We start from the raw sequence: 18,580 nt of genomic DNA, 5'->3' as shown, positions 1-18,580 counted from the left end.
AACTCAGTGGGAGTCTTTCCATCAACTGCAATGGCTTTGGTGATGGTGGTTGGTCTGGAGTAGAGATGGTATTCCATGGTACTGAGAAAACTTGAGGCTTGGTTTACTTGCCCACCAAAAACACATCAGTAAACAAGACCCCTCCCTGGGTGAGTCGTATAGTTGGTAAGGTTGGCTTAGTCCAAATGTTTTAATGTGTATATACTGTAACGTGTTTGACGCCTGCAGAGTAATACTCGCCATTGGCACAATCCATAGCCGTGGTCAAAAGCATGTTTGTGGATTCAGGGAGGATGAGTAACGAGCATGGCAAATGGGTTGTTGACTATGTGGATCCACAGGCCAATACTCACATGTGATCGTAGGAGCCCTACAAGCATAGATAATGCTACAGCCTGGCTTTGCAGAGATCACAATCCTCTCTTGTGTGTCCTCATTTTTATTTGAACTCATGAGTTGTCCTTTCAATAATCAGGAGGCTCACCCGCACTGCCTAACCTCTTGCCTGTTCTGAATGGAAGAGCTCTTCTTTCCACAGCTGTTTTCTCGAGTGGACTGGTTGTGGGAAGATGGCAGCATTATAGTCAAAGCTGTGGGTCCGTCGCTGAAGAAGTGTTAATTCTGGGCTGTTTTGTGGCAAACGTACATCCTTGATACTGCTGTTGCTCTTACCTAAAAGAGTCACGAGCATCAGTGAAGCATCTCACAAAGTGATGAGCAAATCGAAGAGAAATCATCCAGAAGGCAAGCCTCCAAGCTGTGCATCTTTTGCACATTATTAAACACATGCCTCCCTAAAGATCATGTGTATGGCAGGGGATGTACTAAGACAGCTACAGCTCAGTTCACTCTAAAGAACAGCAGTGAAGAGATCTCTTCCATTCAGTAGATGACATGCCACCGTGAATGTTCACTGGGGCATGAAAACACATCTACATTTTCTCATTCGATAGAATAAACATTTATTTCTATTGCAAATTTTGGGGGGCAAGGTCATGTGTTTGTACAGCACCTTGCACAATGGGGACCTGGTCCATGAGGGGGCTTCTAGGCTCTATGGCAATATATATAATGATAATTAAAATCTAACAGGCAAAATTGTCCTCTTGCAGCTTCACTGCAGATCTCTGATCCACGTGATTCCTTCTGCCATTGCCTGCGCACGTGCCCTAAAAACTTGCTTTCTGAGTTCATGCTAGGAATGTTCATGGGAAGTGAACATGAATGTGGCCAAAGCCCATTCTCTCCAAGGTTCAGCGGAATATCAATGGGAAATTTTTCTGCATTTACCCAGGTCTGCGTTAACTGCTTTTTCATGCCCCCTTAAAGGCCACAGTGGAGCATTTAATAGCCATAGCAAATAGCATAGGCTGCAATGTTGCAGGTGCTATTCCTGTTCTGCACAAATGAGAAACAGTTGAATGCAACCCTCAGCCAATGAAAAACCCTTTTCATGAGGGTTTGGCACATTCATGTTGCCACTTCTTCTGGCTTTCCAGAGGTGTCATACTTGGTGCAGGCCTAAGATAATTGAGGGTGTTTTTGTTTTTTCTTTTAGATACTCTTATCACTTAGCCTTTCTTTACAGCACAGCAGACGCTTCTCAGACAATGCGCTTTCCTCTAACACTCTGATCATACGCTTTTCTACTAATACACATTCTTAAGTCCCTTGATTCGCTCCTAAATTCTCTCCCCTCCTCTATTGGTCTCTCTGCCTGCAAAGAGCAATGGGGATTTACAAGTGAAATGTTCATGAGCAGGTCTGTCAAATGAATAAGGGAGGGAGAGATCTCTATAGAGACTGGGCCCATAAGAAGTAAATTTTAAGTTACATGGTCCTTTCACTCCTGAAGCCCATTTCTGTATGTAGGACATGATCCTGCAGCCCTACTCTCCTGAGCATATGGGTTGGTCTGCACACAGAAATGAAATTGACTTAATTAAATCAATTTCAAAATCAGTGTAGTTAAATAGATTAATAGATAAGGCCACTGTTGCAATGGGAGTTCATGTTCAGCTGATTGTCTGCCTGCCTGCCTGCCATGTCCCGCAAGTCTGAGTTAACTGCTCCCAGGATAGAGTCCCCTGTCCTGTAAGTGTGTCCTATGTTCTTTGTTCATAGATGTGATTTTTTTTTTTAAAGAAATTTCTGGTAGCCATATTAACATGTATATTGCTTGTTTGCACCCAGCTTACCAAATGATCCAAATTGCTGTTTCAGTGACCTGGCCTCTTCTTTATTTACTACTCCCCGACTTTGTGTCATCTGGAAACTTTATCACTAATGATGTTTTGTTTTCTTTCAGGTCCTTGATTAAAAATGTTAAACAGTATAGGGCCAAGAACCAATCCTGATGAGACCCCATTGAAAAAGCACCCGCCCCGTGATGATTCCCTATTTACAATTACATTTTTGAGACCCCTCAGTTAGCTATTTAATGTGTAATTTTTGTATTCTAGTTTTTTTAATCAGAATATTGTGTGGTACCAAATCCAATACCTTGCAGAAGGCTGTGTGTTACATCCACACTATTACCTTTGTCAACCAAACTAGTAATCTGTTTTTGTTTTGTTTTTTGTTTTGTTTTTTTAAAGTTGATTTGACAAGTCAAAGAGGAATCTAGATGCTCTTGAAAATCCCCATGAGGTTCCTGTCTGCATCTTTAAGCGCCTAAATACCTTTTAAAAATCTGACCTCTGTTCTTGTGTTTATTGGGAGAATTCTGAACCCCCACTCCTCTGAAAATCAGACCTCTCTTTTAAGGTGTCTCAAGGCAGCGGGGGCAGGGAATCAAAATTGAGGAACCTAAAAATCTTTTCATGTTCTGATTGAAAACCTTGGTCAGAGCTTCATGCCGCAAAATTTGCCCTGCTGTGCTGTAGACCATGGCCTCTCTTCAGTCTGATTGGGGTGTGTGCATCCCTCTATTGATTTGTGTGCGTGGGTGTTGTTTAAAATGACCTTGATTTTTCTTTTTTTGTTTGCTTTGATTTTTTTTGGGGGGGGGGGCAAGGTGGGGTGGGGGTTGCCTTTTTTGGAGGGGGGTTGTTTTGTTTTTTGTCTTGTTTGTGGGTGAAAGAGTGTGCCGGTACATAGCACTGGAGCATCTCTTGAGTAATTGATCTGTTACCAAAGCTGAAGCATTTCCCCTCACCCAAGCGATTTAGGGCTAAAATTTTCAGAAAGGCTTAGTACTCACATCCGGGGCCAGATTTTCCAAAGTGCTCAACCCCCCAGCACCTCCTGTTGTGACATTTAACAGCCCAGGTTTTGCCCCCATTGTGCTAAGCACTAGTGAAAATCTACTCTCTTATTCTGATGTCTGAATGGGAGCTGAGTTCTTATGAAAATCTGGCCTCAGTTGTGACTGAGCCCTTCTGAAAATTCTGGCCTTAAAGGGCCAGTGCTTTAGTGTTCTTTAGCTAGAGGCATTCCTCCCATCTCCATAGTACACAGGGTCCCTGCGTTGGGGTGTCACTTGGTATCCACATCCACTTTCTGTCCTCTAAGAGAGGTTTTGAAGCATAAAATCTGATGGTGGAGCCGGCTTTGAGACTTGGCTTGTAAAACCTGGGTCTATTTCCAATGTCCTAGTGCTACTTAATTAGGGAATAGCCTGGATTTTGTATTTTCTAACCCTGCTCCTGGTTTCTACACGGAGAGGGAAAAGGAAGGGAAATAGATCTGGCCACTTCACCATGGAGGGAGATGATTTCATTTGAAACTGACATATCTCTACCCCAATCCCCCAAGTACTTCTGTAACAGGGTCCCAGGGTTAGGATCGTGTGGGGTGGAAATTCCTGAGGAGCACAAACTCCAGAGAACAGCTCACCGGGCCAGCAGAAGGGAGGGATGGTATTGTGGATGGATCTTTTACAGTCTAATTACAATCCCACCAAGGAGTTGAGATTTTCTTGGACTTGGACTTCTCTGGCCCTGGTGCAGCAGTGGGAAGAGAACATTAGCATTAAGAAATGAGGGCGGGATTGCCAGTGAAACGAAACCAATCCCCATTTGGAAAAAGCACTGGGAAAGCCAGGCTAAAAGGCACTGGATGCAAAGAGCAGCAGAAGTTGTAGCAGAAATTGGTTTTACGCGGGGGGGGGGGGCAGATGCTCAGATAATGCCCGAGGAGCTGCAGCCCCTGAGTAAGGGATGTAGTTTTAAGGCGAGTGGTTTGGGTTTTTTTGTTTTTGCTTTGTGTTTTTTTGTGTTTTCCAGTGAAGTGGTTTGCCTCTGTAGTGCTGGGATCCCCCAGTCCAAAGCACACCCTGCTTCCTGTTTTTGAGTAGCTACCCACTGGAAAACAAGGAAGAATAAAGAGTCAAACAATTGGCGATCCGTTTCAAAACTTGTTTATTGAGATCCTATTTCACCAGGGCAAATAGCGCGGGGTTGTTTATCATTTTAAGACTCCTTTGGTTGGCGTAAGCTCTGAGGCATTCGGCCCATTGGCTCGCTCCGGTATTGTATACGTAGATCATGCCACAAAACTTAAAATAATACAGGGCGACCAACCATTTGAAAACCAGCGCCGAGTCTAATCGATAGCTAAGGGAAAGGGATCGGTGTGTAATTATGCAGCCTAGAATCCGAGCCTTTCAATTCATCAGCAAACTAGGTAGGGAGCAGACCAGGCTTCAGGAGGGCCCAGAGATGGTGAAATAGAGACGGGAACACGTTGCCATGTTAGGTATAAACGGATCTCGGGCAGGTGGGAAAAGGGCAGGCGTGTTTTATTCATGAAATGTCGCCAGGATCGCCTCTGCCCAGCTGCGTATTTCATAACTGTGCAATCCCAGAAGAAATCCAGGGAACGTGCAACTTGGGCCAGGAGGCCTCGCTAGACCCCACTGGGGGAGACTAGATCTCCTGGAGGGGGTGGGGGGTGTTTTAACAAACCTTTTGAACTTGCTTGTTGCTCGGCTAACTACTCCCTTGCTTCAGGAGTTCACAGCCCAATGATCTGTGTGAACGCTGCTGTTTCCACTTAGAACACGCGGCGAGGACCAGCTGGATTCGTTGGGTTCCTACTAACGTACCTTAAGCCCAGTGTTTTCTCCCAAATCCTCTGCCACTGGAAAGAAAAGATTTAAATCCCCCCTCCCCGGCGCGCCTTTCTCCTACCTGCTGAACGAAGGCGACAGCTGCGCCCAGTGCAGTTGTATTTGGGCTGAAGGAGGACGGGTAAACTGGACTGCAGGCAACACAAACCAAATTGTCTTTGTGGATTTAAAACTTCAGTGGATTCTCTAGCTTTTTTCCCTCCCCACCCAGGCTCGAACATTTTTTTTTAAGAGCTCCTTTGCTTCCGGGAGTCCAGAATAAACCGAATTCCCAGTTTGAGTCACTTTTCCATTCCCTCTTTCGATTGTTTCCTATTTCGTATGATTTAATCCTTTCCCGAGATCGTTTTAAAAAATAACCCGAACCGAGTACATTTTACAAATCCCTGGAGGGACCGAGGGAGAAAAGGGAAATGAAAATCTCTTTACCTGGGACGGGAAACTAAACTGAGTTTTCCACCCCCGCCACGAACTGTCGTGAAACAAGAAATCTTAATTCGTTTCAAGATCAATACATTTAAAATCATAGCTCGAAGCGTTGATTTTTGTTTTTAAAATAGCAGTTGGTTAATGCCGGGGGGGAAAAAAGCATTTTCTTTACCAGCATTTCTGAGTGCAAAATATTTCCTGCGTTGAAATGCAAAATAAAAAACAAAAACAAAAACAGAAAAAAACCCCACGGATTAAAATAAATACAGCGGTTTTTTTTAAATGTCTAAATTAATTCGATCTTTTTTAAAAAAACAAACGCACAATTTAAACACTAGTTTGCGTTCATTGTTTTATTTTCATATCAACCGTGCTTTTAAAATGTCGGTCTGTTTCAAAATTCTTTTGCAGATACAAACCCCCAAAGGAATGCTCCCCAGATATTTTACCAAATGCCCCTTTTTTATATACAAACCGATTTCTTTGTTTTAGACACACGCAACCTCAGACAAACATCCGATGGCTAGACAGACAGACGGCTACCACTGGACTCATCCTGTGTTTTTTTCCTCCCCTCTCGGCTTCAGCAACGACACTCGTAATAATCCCAGTGACTAAAATCTGCGCAGGTGAAGACCTAATATACACGAATATAAACCACTCCCTTTGGTTTTTTCTCTTCCTCTGGGTTTTTAAAGTTCTTATTTCTAACCCCTACATTTGATTCCTCTTCCAATATCCCCATGAAAGGACGTGAGAAGGGAAAGTCCTGCTCTGCAGAAGGAGACAGTGGGTTTGGTCTGCTTGCGCTTTTTCTTTTTAATGCAAACGCTTCGATGTTGTTTCTGTTAACAAGCTCCGACCCTCCCTCAGACACCAAATCCACATGAAAATACCAATGAAACCGAAAAGCCAAATGCAATCTTCCCCCTTGATTTTAATGGGTATATTTTGCAGACTCCCTTTCATCTGGGTTTCTTTCACAATCTGACCTGCCACCCCGCACCACGCCACCACTCTCCCATCTCACCTTTCCTGGGGCAGGTAAAGAGCTCAGTTGAGAGGCTGGGGCTTTGGGTTGTTTTAAAGAGCTTTGAGCTGTTTTGATCGAATTTACCTAATTCCTCCTCCTGGCCTCCCAAGCCGCAGCGCTGCTGCAGAAGCCTGGAGCTGGTGCACTTGGGGCTGGCTGCCTCCTTGCCCAACAAGTCCAAAGTTCAGCTAAAGTTTGGCTGATAAAAACAGAACCAATCAAAAGGTTTCAGCCACCCCTATAAACACAACGAACTCCGTCAAACCCAGGCCCAGAGCAGCAGCTCTTCTTTTCTCCCCCCCCCCCCAAACCTTTTACCCACTAGCCCCCTTTCCATTTGCATCCTGCAGGAATGACTCTCCCTTCCCACTGATTTGCATATCTTATATTGCCTAATGGAGGAGATCATGGCAAGGTAGAGGTCTGCAGAGCCCTCTCAAAGGAGATTCACCAGGGCACGGAGGAGGAGCAGGTGTCTGGGGCTCACGGGGGGAATCCAAGACTTTGGGGTGTTTTTTAACTTACCTTCCCTCCCCCCACCCCACCCCTACCCTACCCCCCCCCTTCTCTCTCTCTCTCCCCTCCTGGTAAAATGGTGTCCAAGCTCAGCTCTCTGCAGCAGGAACTTCTGAGCGCTCTTCTCAGCTCCGGAGCCAGCAAGGAGGCGTTGATCCAAGCCCTGGACGACATGGTGCCCACCACCAGCTTCGGGGTGAAGCTGGAAAACCTGCCCCTGTCCCCAGGCAGCGGGACGGAGGCGGACAGCAAGCCCGTCTTCCACACCCTCACCAACGGCCACAGCAAGGGCAAGCTGTCCGGGGACGAGGGCTCCGAGGACGGGGACGACTTCGACACCCCGCAGATCCTCCGGGAGTTGCAGGCGCTCAACACGGAGGAGGCCGTAGAGCAAAGAGCGGAGGTGGATCGGATGATCAGGTACAAACGGGGCTCCCTCTTCTTCCCCCCACCCCATATGCCTGCTGCCAGAGGCCCAGGTGGGATGTAGTCCCCTTGCATTTCTGCCCCCTCCCCGGACTCTTAAACCCAGGTCACTCCAGCCCCTGGGAACCTGCCCTTCATGGTTCCCCCCCCACGCAGGTAACTAGAGAATCGATTTCTAACCGCGTGTAAATGCAGCAGGAGACCCCGCGCCTGCCAGGTCACTTTCTGCCCTCCCCGCCCCGCGCTCCTGGCGTGCTGAGCCCAGGGCTCGGGCCCAGAGAGGGCACGTGTAAATCAGTAAATCGGAGTGGGGCTTTTTTTGTTTTTGTTTTTAACGCTGAATTCCACGAAATTCTGCTCCTTTGAACTCCACTTTGTCCGAGCGGCTGTCTGCGCCCATCCGCGGTTGCTGGGCGCCTCAAACTAAACTTTAAAAAGGAAGGAAAATCGACCCGAGGAAGTGGCGATGGGCTTGCTTGTGTTTTAAAAATTGGATTTGAAAGAGTCTCTTAAAAACTCGCTCCCGCTCCTATTTCACACCTCGCTTTGAAACCACACACGAGCAGCCCCATACCGTGCAGCTAACCAGTAAGGTGAGGATCCTGGGATTCTTTTCCTTCCCAGTGGATTCGCGGTGGGGTTGGGAAATTTGAGGATGGAGTTAAATAGAAAATAAAAACGGACTCTGAGCAGATCCGCGCACTTCCGAGCGAGCCCCGCTGGGACGCTGGCTAACAAGGAATAAAACTTTGGAGTAACTTTTCGCGTTGAGAGCCGATTCCTTGCCTGGAGCCGGGGGATGCTGATCAAACGCTGCGACGCTTCCCCGAGCTCTGTTGCCCTGACAAGGTAGTTAGTTAGTTAGTTAGTTACTAATTATCCACGTCGTTCATTGTTTCTTTTTCTTTAGCAAAATATCAACTAACCCCAGCCCCGGCCCTTTACTAACCCCAGGGACTTGAACACACCAGGAAAGTCTCTAGCCGAAGGCTGCAGTGTCTTAGCGTAGAAGCGAGCAGAGAAAATACTTTTCAGGCCGCTGGTAACTTTTTTACTCTTTTTATTCTGATGCCTAATTAGTTTAGCATAATTTAGCCCTTGCTAAAAACCAGCGGAAACAGCCAGACCGACCCGTGTAACGAACGAATCACTGGGCACGGGTGGCAGGACGCATTGGCGGCTCGGAGTGGGTTTTAGGGGCTGGTGTGGTTTCGAAGCGGCTTGCTAACTGGAGCAGGGGATTTCTGTGCAAAGCGGGGCTGCTCTGGGAGGGAAGCAGCGAGCGAGCCGGGGCCCTTCTCTCTCCGCGGGGCGGGGAGAGTTGGACCCAGCGGCGGCTCCCCACTTCTGGGGCCGCGCTGGCGCTTGTTGCCCTGAGAGCTGGCGAGGGGATTAAAGCCGCTTTGGGAGGGCCCGTCCCGGGCGTTACCTGCACCCTATCGCCCGGAGCAACCCGAGAGCCGCCCGCGGGCTGCCCCCTTCCCTCCGCGCGCTCCGGGGCAACCCCAACCGGCCGCACCTGGAGCTGGGGGGGGTATTAATTTATGTCTATAAATCATCAACCGAAAGATACACACGGGGCTGCGCTGAGGCTGCGGGGAGAGGCGGGTTATTCATTGGCGAAGCTGTAAACCTGGGGGGGGGGGGCAGAGGAAAACCCCAGGCGCGGGTGTTTGGGGTTTTGGTTTTTGTTTTGGGTTTTATTTTTGGCCTTCTCTTATATAAATAAACACGCCCCGGAGCTGCCGGGCGGCTCCTCCAGCGCCGGGCTCGCCTCAAAGGGTGCCCAGGAAAGGAGCGAGCCCGGCCGGGGAGGGCCCGGTCCCTGAGCCCAGCTCCGGCCGCTGCCAGGCGAAGGAAGGGGTGAGAGGGGAAGGGCCGGGTGGGGACTCGCTGGGGGGGGGGAATCGAGCTGATTTAACCCCCTCCCCCCCCCAGCCCTGCAGGCGGTGTCGCTGCCCCAGCCTGGCCGCGGTGCGGGCACCCGGTCCCTGGCGAGCCTGGGGCCAGCGGGGCGCCCAGGGGCCGAGAGTGGGGCGCTGCCCTCTGACTATGGGGGCGGGGAGGACATCAAGGCCATGGGGGACCTGGGGCGGGGGTCCTGCCTGCGGGTGGGGGCGGAACCCCCCCATACAGCTGGGTATCCTCAGCAGAAGCCCGCCGGGACTGAGGCTGTCGGGGACCGGGGAGCGCTGCGGTCCCAGAGCGGGACATGCACTCCCGTAAGGCAGCGAAATCCCCTGCCCCTCCGCCTAAGGGGGGAGAGGCGGGGGGGAAATGCACGGAGGCTCCCTCCTGTTTGTGTCTAAATCGGGTATTTCTAATGCACCCCGCTGTAGTCCCCAAAACCTACCGATTGCACGTCTAGTTACCTTGATTTAAATAATACAGAGCCTCCAGGAGCCCTAACCCTGAATAACCATACAGCATAACTCCAGCAGCATTCAGTCAATCTATCAGACAGGGATTCACCTACAAAGCTCCTTTGCACCCCTCGGGAAACACCCTCAGCTCTCTCCACACCCTCTATCTATAATGGACTATAATGCTCTGTGTTGGTGTATCTGCACCCCCTTGTTGTTTTGTGGTCCTTTGTGGGGCCTCGGTCTGGGCCCCTATTGTGCTCTGCACAGGGCTTGTATGTCATCTGCAGACACTTTACAATCTGTACATCTGAGACAACGGGGGTGTGGGGGGGGGGGGGGGAGAAGAAGGCCGATTAGTTTAATAGTCCCTTAAAAATGACTCCGCTTAGACACTGGTGAAGATGCATTGATCAGAACAGAACATTTTTCTGTAGTGTTCAGGGTGTTTTCCAGGAGATTTGCATTCCCTATCTTCATTTGCCTTGGTGTGCTCTCCTGCCCTTTGGTCCCTGGGATTCTCTCAGCACTCTGGCTGGAGAGGCCAGGTGTGTGACAGTCCACCCCACACTCCTCTCAGCTGTTCATTACACCTGTCTCTTATGGTGTGCCCTCTTCTGAAGTAGGTGAAGGTCTGAATTCTGCCCCCTTTCCCCAGTGACACCTGTGTAACACCCCTAAAGCTGGTAGGTTTGCTTGGACAATAACTCTGGCCAGAATTTTGCCCCTTCAGTTCAAAGCTTGCCTCCAGTGCAAACAAGATCCATCACTGTGCAGCAGCAGCCAAAAAGCGAACAGAATGTTGGGAATCGTTAAGAGAGGGATCGAGAATAAGACAGAAAATACCATATTGCCTCTATATAAATCCATGATAGGCCCACATCTTGACTACTGCATACAGATGTGGTCGCCCCATTTCAAAAAAGAGATATTGGAATTGGAAAAGGTTTCAGAAAAGGGCAACAAAAATGATTAGGGGTATGGAACGGCTGTCATATGAGGAGAGATTAATAAGACTGGGACTTTTCAGCTTGGAAAAGAGATGACTAAGGGAGAAGATATGATTGAGGTCTATAAAATTATGACTGGTGTGCAGAAAGTATATAAGGAAGTGTTATTTATTCCTTCTCAGAACACAAGAACTAGAGGCTACCAAATGAAATTAATAGGCAGCAGGTTTAAAACAAACAAAATGAAGTATTTTTTCACATAATGCATAGTCAACCTGTGGAACTCCTTGCTAGAGGATGTTGTGAAGGCCAAGATTATAACAGGGTTCAAAAAAGAACTACATAAATTCATGGAGGATAGGTCAATCAATGGCTATTAGCCAGGATGGGCAGGGATGGTGTCCCTAGCCTCTGTTTGCCAGAAGCTGGGAATGGATGACAGGGGATGGATCACTTGATTACCTGTTCTGTTCATTCCCTCTGGAGCACTTGGCATTGGTCACTGTCAGAAGACAGGTTACTGGGCTAGAGGGACTTTGGTCTGACCCAGTATGGCTGTTCTTAAGATCAGGCACACTTCCCTGAGGAAGTTCTTTTGCAAAGAACTCCCAGTTTGCTTTAAGCAGAGCCTTTGTGGTCTTGGTCATGTAGGTACCAGTGACATAGGGAAAGATAGCAGAGAGGTCCTGGAGGCCAAACTTATGATTTGGTAACAGATTAAAATCCAGGACCTCCATGGTGGCATTCTCCGAAATGCTTCCAGTTCCGCATGCAGGGCCAGTTAGACAGGCAGAATTGCAGGGTCTTGATGTGCGGATGAGATTATGGCGTTGGGAGGAGGGATTTAAGTTTATTAGGAACTGGGGAACCTGTTGGGAAAGGAGGAGCCTATATAGGACCTAGATTGCTAGCATGTAAAATTCAAAAGGTTGTAGAGGAGTTTCTAAACTAAGGGCTGGGGGAAAGCCAACAGATGTGGAGGAGCACATGGTTAGGACAAACGCATCCCTTAATTGGGGACTTATTAAAGGGGAGATTTTATAACCCAGTAAAGAGGAGAGGATAGAAGTTGATAAAGTACAGGTGGGAAATGAAGGGAAACAGTCAAACAAAAAAGAGCCCCAATCAATTACATCACATAAAGGCAGATAACTAAATATTGACACAGTTTGTAAGTGTTTGTATATAAATGCAAGAAGTCTAAATGGGGATATTGATATAATTAGCATCACAGAAACTTGGTAGAATGACGATAACCAATGGGACATGGTAATACCAGAGTACAAATTATATTGGAATGACTGAGTAGGTTGCTTTGGGGTGGGAGTGGCACTATATGTGAAAGAAAGCCTAGAATCAAATATAGTAAAAATCTTCAAATGAATCACATGGTACCACAGAATCTCTCTGGCTAGAAACGCTTGAATAATAAGAGGAGGAAGCAGTAGAAGTACACTGCCAACCACCTCACCCTCATGGTGACTGTGAAATGCTCAGGGAGATTAGAGGGGCTATAAAAACAAAACCTCCAATATTAATGGGGGATTTCAACTCTCCCAATAGTGACTAGGAACATGTCACCTCAGGATGGGATGCAGAGATTAAGTTTCCAGACACCATTAATGACTGCTTCTTGAAGCACATATACCTGGAACCCAAAAGGGGAGAGGCAATTTTTGATTTAGTCCTAAGTGGTTCACAGGTTCTGCTCCAAGAAGTGAATATAGCTGAACCACTCTGTAACAACGACCATAATGTAATTGAATTTAACATCCATGTAGGGGGGGAAATACCAAAGCAACCCATTCCAATGGCATTTAATTTCAAAAAGGGGAACTACATGCAAATGAGGAGGCTGGTTAAATGGAACTTAAAAGGAACAGTCACAAGAGTAAAATGCATGGAAACTTTTTAAAAACACCATCATGGAGGCTGAAACAACATACATACCTCTAATAATAATTAACAATAAATATTTAAGTACCTCATGAGCAGGAAGCCCGCCAAACAACCAGTGGGACCACGGGATGATTGCAGGGCTACAGAAGCACTCAAAGGAAGAACTGTCTGCTGAAGAGAAGCTAAATGAATTCTTTGATTTGTTCTTCACTGCAGAGGATGTGAGGGAGATTCCCACAAATGAGCCATTATGACAAATCTGAGGAACAGTCCCAGTTTTGAGGTGTCAATAGAGGAGGTTTTGGAACAAATTTTTAAATTGAACAGTAGTAAGTCACTGGGACCAAGTGGTATTGACCCAAGAGTGCTGAAGGAATTCTGATATGAAATTGCAGACCTACTAACAGTGTTCTGTAACCTGTCAATTAAATCAGCCTCTGTACCAGATGGCTGGTGGATAACTAATGTAATGCCAATTTTTAAGAAAGGTGATCCTGGCAATTACAGGCTGGCAAGCGTAACTTCAGTACTAAGCATATTGATTCAACCGTAGTAAAGAAGAGAATTATCAGACATTTAGATGAACAGGATATGTTAGGGAAGAGTGACATGGCTTTTTGTAAAGGGAAACCATGCCTCCCCAATCTATTAGAATTCTTTGAGGATGTCAAGAAATATGTGGACAAGGGTGTTTCAGTGGATACAGCGTACTTGGACTTCCAGAAAGCCTTTGGCAAAGTTCCTCAGCAAATGCTTTGAAGCAAAGTAAAGAGGGATGGATCAGTAACTGGTTAAAAGACAGAAAACAAAGGGTAGGAGTAAATGGTTAGTTTTCACAGTGGATAGAGATAAGTAGCAGGTATCTGTACTGAGACCAGTGCTGTTCAACATATTCATAAATGATCTGGAGAAAAAATTAAACAGTTAGGTGGCAAATTTTTTGAAGATATGAAATTACTGAAGATAAGTCCAAAGCAAACTGCAAAAAGTTATGAAGGGATCTCACAAAACTGGGTGATTGAATTTCATCTGCCAGTTTGTTGCCCAATGTTGATAAATGCAAAGTAATGCACACTGGAAAACCATAATCCTAACTATACATACAAAATGACGGGGTCTAAATTAGCTGTTACCACTCAAGAAAGAGATCTTGGAGTCAGTGTGGATAGTTCTCTGAAAACATCTGCTCGATGTGCAGCAGCAGTCAAAAAGCGAACAGAACGTTAGGAACCATCAGGAAAGAGATAAATAAGACAGTAAATGTAATGCCACTATGTAAATCCATGGTACTCCACACCTTGAATACTGAGTGCACTTCTGGTTCCCCCAACTCAAAAAAGATAGATTAGAAATTGGGAAAAGTACAGAGAAGGGCAACAAAAATGATTCTGGGTGTGGAACAGCTTCCATGTGAGGCGACATTAAAAAGACTGGGCCGTTCAGCTTGGAAAAGAGACAACGGGGGGGACGGACATGAGAGAGGTCTATAAAATCATGAGCAGTGTGGAGAAAACGAATACAGAAGAGTGTTGTTCACCCCTTCACATAGCACAAGAACCAGGAGTCACCCAATGAAATGAATAGGCAGGAGGTTTAAAGCGAACAAAAGGAAGTACTTCACACAGTGCACCACCTGTGAAACTCATTCCCAAGGGATGTTGTGAAGGCCAAAAGTATAACTGGGTTCAAAACTGAACTAGCTGAGTTCATGGAGGACAGGTCTATCAATAACTATTCGCCAAGATGGTCATGGATGCAGCCCCATGCTCTATGTGTCCCTAAGCCTCTGACTGCCAGAAGCTGGGACTGGAAGACAGGAGATGGATCACTCGATAGATTGCCCTCTTCTTTTCATTCCCTTTGAAGCATCTGGCACCAGCCACTGCTGGAAGGACACTGGGCTACATTGGTCTGACCCAGTATGGCTGCTCATACGTACTGGGAGAGGGAGCTGGGGTATAAGAATAAGTAACCATTTCAGTTATGCTGAACTAAATCCATCTCTGCTGTGATTCCATTGACTTCGATTGGGTTTTGCCTAAGGCATTGTAGTAGTCACCCTGCCACCTCTGGTCAGAAAATAATAGTTTCTGGCACAATCCCCACTGTGCCTTCTTCTGTGTGGCTCCTTCTGGATAGTGCAGCCACATCTACCAGGCTCCTATTCTATCCAAATGTAAATCCTCTTAAAGACCCACTTCTTCCATGCTGCTTACAGTGACTTTGGCTTACCCATATCTAAATTGCCTTTTGCTGTTTGACTTCCCTTGTCTTTGGCCTACTTGTCCACTTGTGATTGTGAGCTCTGTGGAGCAGAGATTGTCCTTGAGAGTTGGGATGGTGCACAGCACATGGCTGGGGCTATCCTCAGTAAATAATAATAATTAATAATAATAATTAATAATGATGACTGTTGAATGACTCTGGCTAAGAGGGACATGTGACTGCTACATGCAAACAATAGGAATTTGCTCTGTGCACTCTGCTGCTGAGGTGCGCAAAAATCCACCTATAACTGGAAGGTGAGGTGAGAAATGGCTGGCGAAATATCTGCTGGTGTAGAGGCAGCCTTTCGATGTAGTATAAAGAAGTCTGTTTAAAATAAAAGGGTAAGGGTTGACTGAACATCACACACCTTAGGAGCTTTTAAGCCTTTGCGTGTGTACCAAGAGATACAGATTAGATAGACGGTCTATGCAGAGAGCCTGGTTTATAATCCAAGAGTATAAATTCTTGGCATATTTCTCTGAGGATGTTGTCAAGAGATTTATTTACCTCTTTTCAAGGCTGGAGTGGGGGAGCGGGGGTGAGAGAGGGAGGGAATCCTTGGAAAGAAGCTTCATGTGACCTCAATAATGCAACTTAGCTATGAACAGGCAACCTCCGCTCAGAAGACTAGTCATGGTTTTAGAAAATCCCTGGTTTGGGTCATACATTCACAGACAAATTATTGTTAGTTATTTTTACTTAGGGATGAACTTCCAGTGACGTCAATAGGAGGAGTTGGATGGACAAGGAACGCAGGATCAGGCCCATTATCTGCTTTGAGAAAACCATGGAATGCTACGCATGTGGAGGGAGTTAAGGTCCAGATTCATGGTGGGGGGTCAAGATGTTCCGTTCACACCAGCTGAAGATCGGGCTCCGAAAATCTAGCTTAATTTAGTATGAAGTTAACCAGTTTCTCTTAGAAATGCTGAGTTACTCTATTTTAGTAACTTTATTGTTCAGTAATTTTATAAAATCATTCATCTGAGATAAGCCAATGACAGCCAAAGAAAATCCGTATATAGATTGGAAGCAGTGTGGTCTGTCTAGTGGGTAGAGCACTGGACTGGGACTCAGGAGATCTGGGTTCCTATTCCTGGCTCTGGCCTTTTGTGTGACCATGGGCAAATCACTTCCCCGCCCTGTGTTTGTTTCCCCTTTTGTAAGATGGGAATAGTGATACTGCCCTCCTTTTATAAAGCAGTTTAGATGGAAGGATGAAAAGTGTAATATAAGAGTGTATATATGAGTCACCTCCTGCTCTCTTTGTCATCTTCCCAGGTAACAGGAAAGCAATGAAGCTTTCTTGCCTCTTACAGTAGCCGTGGCTTTTATAGGTAATTCTCTGTATAATCTTGAATGCTCTTCCCCTTTGGTAAATAGAACCCAGCTCTTAAAATGATGAGCTCTTTAAGAATCTTTAAATAAATATGTGCGATAAAATGATTCCTCTAGAGGAACACAGAAGCAAGGAAGGGCAAGTCTTGTGAGCCAGATGTTCAATTTCCAGCAAGGGCCAGCCACATCAAGAATAGAGGCTGTGACCAGAGTAGTTTACAGTTTTTCTGGATCTCTGTGTACCTGTAATCCCCGTGCAGAGTGGGAAAGACCTGGCTAGATTAATGTGGATTTGCAACCAAGACAGACTGCTGCTGGATCACCTTGATCATACAGGGAGAGAGGTGACCCATAACAAAGGAATAAATTGGGGAGAGCCAGCACTATCTGAACTTTGATAATAGGAACCCTTCGGGATTCAGTCTTCCCATAGCTAGGGGTAGTTGCGATGACAGCACAGAGCCAGGTAGAACTGCACAATAATCTGTAGGGAATAATTGACTGAATAGATTTCTTTCTCTTCATAAGAGATTCCCCCCCTCCCCCGATGTATTCACCATTCCAAATTCTTCACTGAACACTTTCCACAAATGATCCTTGGTTGGTAGGGTGTTTTTTGTTTGTTTGCTTGCTCGTTTGTTTGTTTTGCAAGCATTTCATTTAGGGTGTTCAACATTTGAGATATTTTGGCTAGTGCTGACTGGAGGCAGGTCATGTAGCATTGTTTCTGTTCACTGGCTGGATTAGTGTAACCCTTAAAATCCGGTCTGTGGTGGTGGTAAAGTTCCAAACTCACTTTCTGAAAAAAGTCTCTAGTACTGGCTTAAAGCTTACTGCTTAGGTGAATATTTCCGCCAGTCTACTCGCTTGCTACACTATAAATGGAACGTGATGTAGACACAGCTGGGGCAAGCCAGTTATTATCATCTTTAATTCAAGTATGTATTCCTGTAAGAGATTTGGGGGGAATGTGTCATCTCTGTTGATGAAATATAAGAAATGTGAGGATGTCACCCAAATTAGGGACAATAAGCGCAGGACAAATACCTCTGTAGGAGGAGGATGGGAGGCAGTCCTGGTCCTGATTGTCTTTCCCACTGATTTCATTGGCTCCACTTGCAGATAATACAAATCAGATTTGACTCTACAATTTTTATGTTGGGGGAATGGGGCAGCTCGGTTTTCTGCACCATGAATGAAGATTTCCCCAGATGGTCTGGACCTGGAAGTCTGTCACAACCCTAATGTAACGGTGTTTGCTACAGTTAAGTGTTTGCAGGATTGACCCTGTAAGCACATGAATAACTCAACTTATGGGAATAGTTCAATTGAACAGTGCTTCCCTGCTCAGGTTTTTACAGGTTTGAGGACATGGCATGAATATAGAGCAGCAGTTTTCAACCGGAGGTCTGGGGCTCCCTGGGGGGGCCATGAGCAGGTTTCAGGGGGTCTGCCAAGCAGGGGTGGCATTAGACTTAATGGAACCCAGGGCAGAAAGTTCAAGCCCTGCCATGTAAGCCTGGGTCCCTGAGCCCCACTAGCTGGGGCTGAAGCTGAAGCTGAAGCCTGAGCACTTAGCTTTGTGGGGCTCCCTGTGGCATGGGGCCACAGGCAATTGCCCTGCTTGCTACCCCCTGATGCTGGCTCTGGCTTTTAATCTACTGGATATACAGAAAAACAGTTGTTGTGGCATCAGGGGGTCATGAAGTTTTTATAGCATGTTGGCGGGGGGGGAGGGGGGGAGGACTCAGAAAGAAAAAGGACCCCCGATGTAGAGCAAAGTCAGTAAGTTCTGAAAACTCACAATTACGATAATTACAGTTGCTGGTCAATGAGACGCCACTCTCAAGCCACCTTATATATGTTCTGGGTCTTTCTGTATTTCTATACATGAGTCTTTCGATATTTCACTGATGTGTGGATTGTCTCCGTCCAGTTCTGTTTAAATAGACTTTGAACATCATTTACAATCATATAATTTAATTTTGACGCTGTTTGTAACAAACCCTTAGAAACCAATGTTTTCCTCCATCATATGTGCGCACACGTTTGGTATTGAGGAGGGCTGTCCTTAAGCGCTAGTTTATGGCAGCGTATCTCTTGGGGACGGGGCCCACCTTTTTGCTCTCTGTTTGGACAGCGCCTAGACAGGGACTCCTAAGCACTGGTGCAATATTAAGAATGTGTAAGTATGTATCATACATACCACGATGTCATATGAATGAATGAATATGTAGGGAAAAAGTCACTGACATACTCCTTTTGAAAAAGTCACCAAAATAATTTG

At 46.2% G+C, this 18,580-nt stretch overlaps 1 protein-coding gene across 2 annotated transcripts in view; it reads left to right on the top strand.

The window, feature by feature from the left end:
* The first annotated feature begins 7,125 nt into the window (after positions 1–7,125).
* HNF1B (HNF1 homeobox B) overlaps positions 7,126–18,580 on the top strand; it is a 58,870-nt gene continuing 47,415 nt past the window's right edge. For both annotated transcript variants that reach the window (XM_077836543.1, XM_077836542.1), the window contains exon 1: positions 7,126–7,469. In XM_077836543.1, coding sequence (XP_077692669.1) covers positions 7,126–7,469 — 344 coding nt within the window. The remainder of the gene's footprint in view (positions 7,470–18,580) is intronic.

This window comes from Eretmochelys imbricata, chromosome 17 (assembly GCF_965152235.1).
Source record: "Eretmochelys imbricata isolate rEreImb1 chromosome 17, rEreImb1.hap1, whole genome shotgun sequence".
Classification (NCBI taxonomy): Eukaryota; Metazoa; Chordata; order Testudines; family Cheloniidae; genus Eretmochelys; species Eretmochelys imbricata.
Note: the sequence above shows the minus strand (reverse complement) of the source record. Positions and strands in the feature narration are given on the sequence as shown.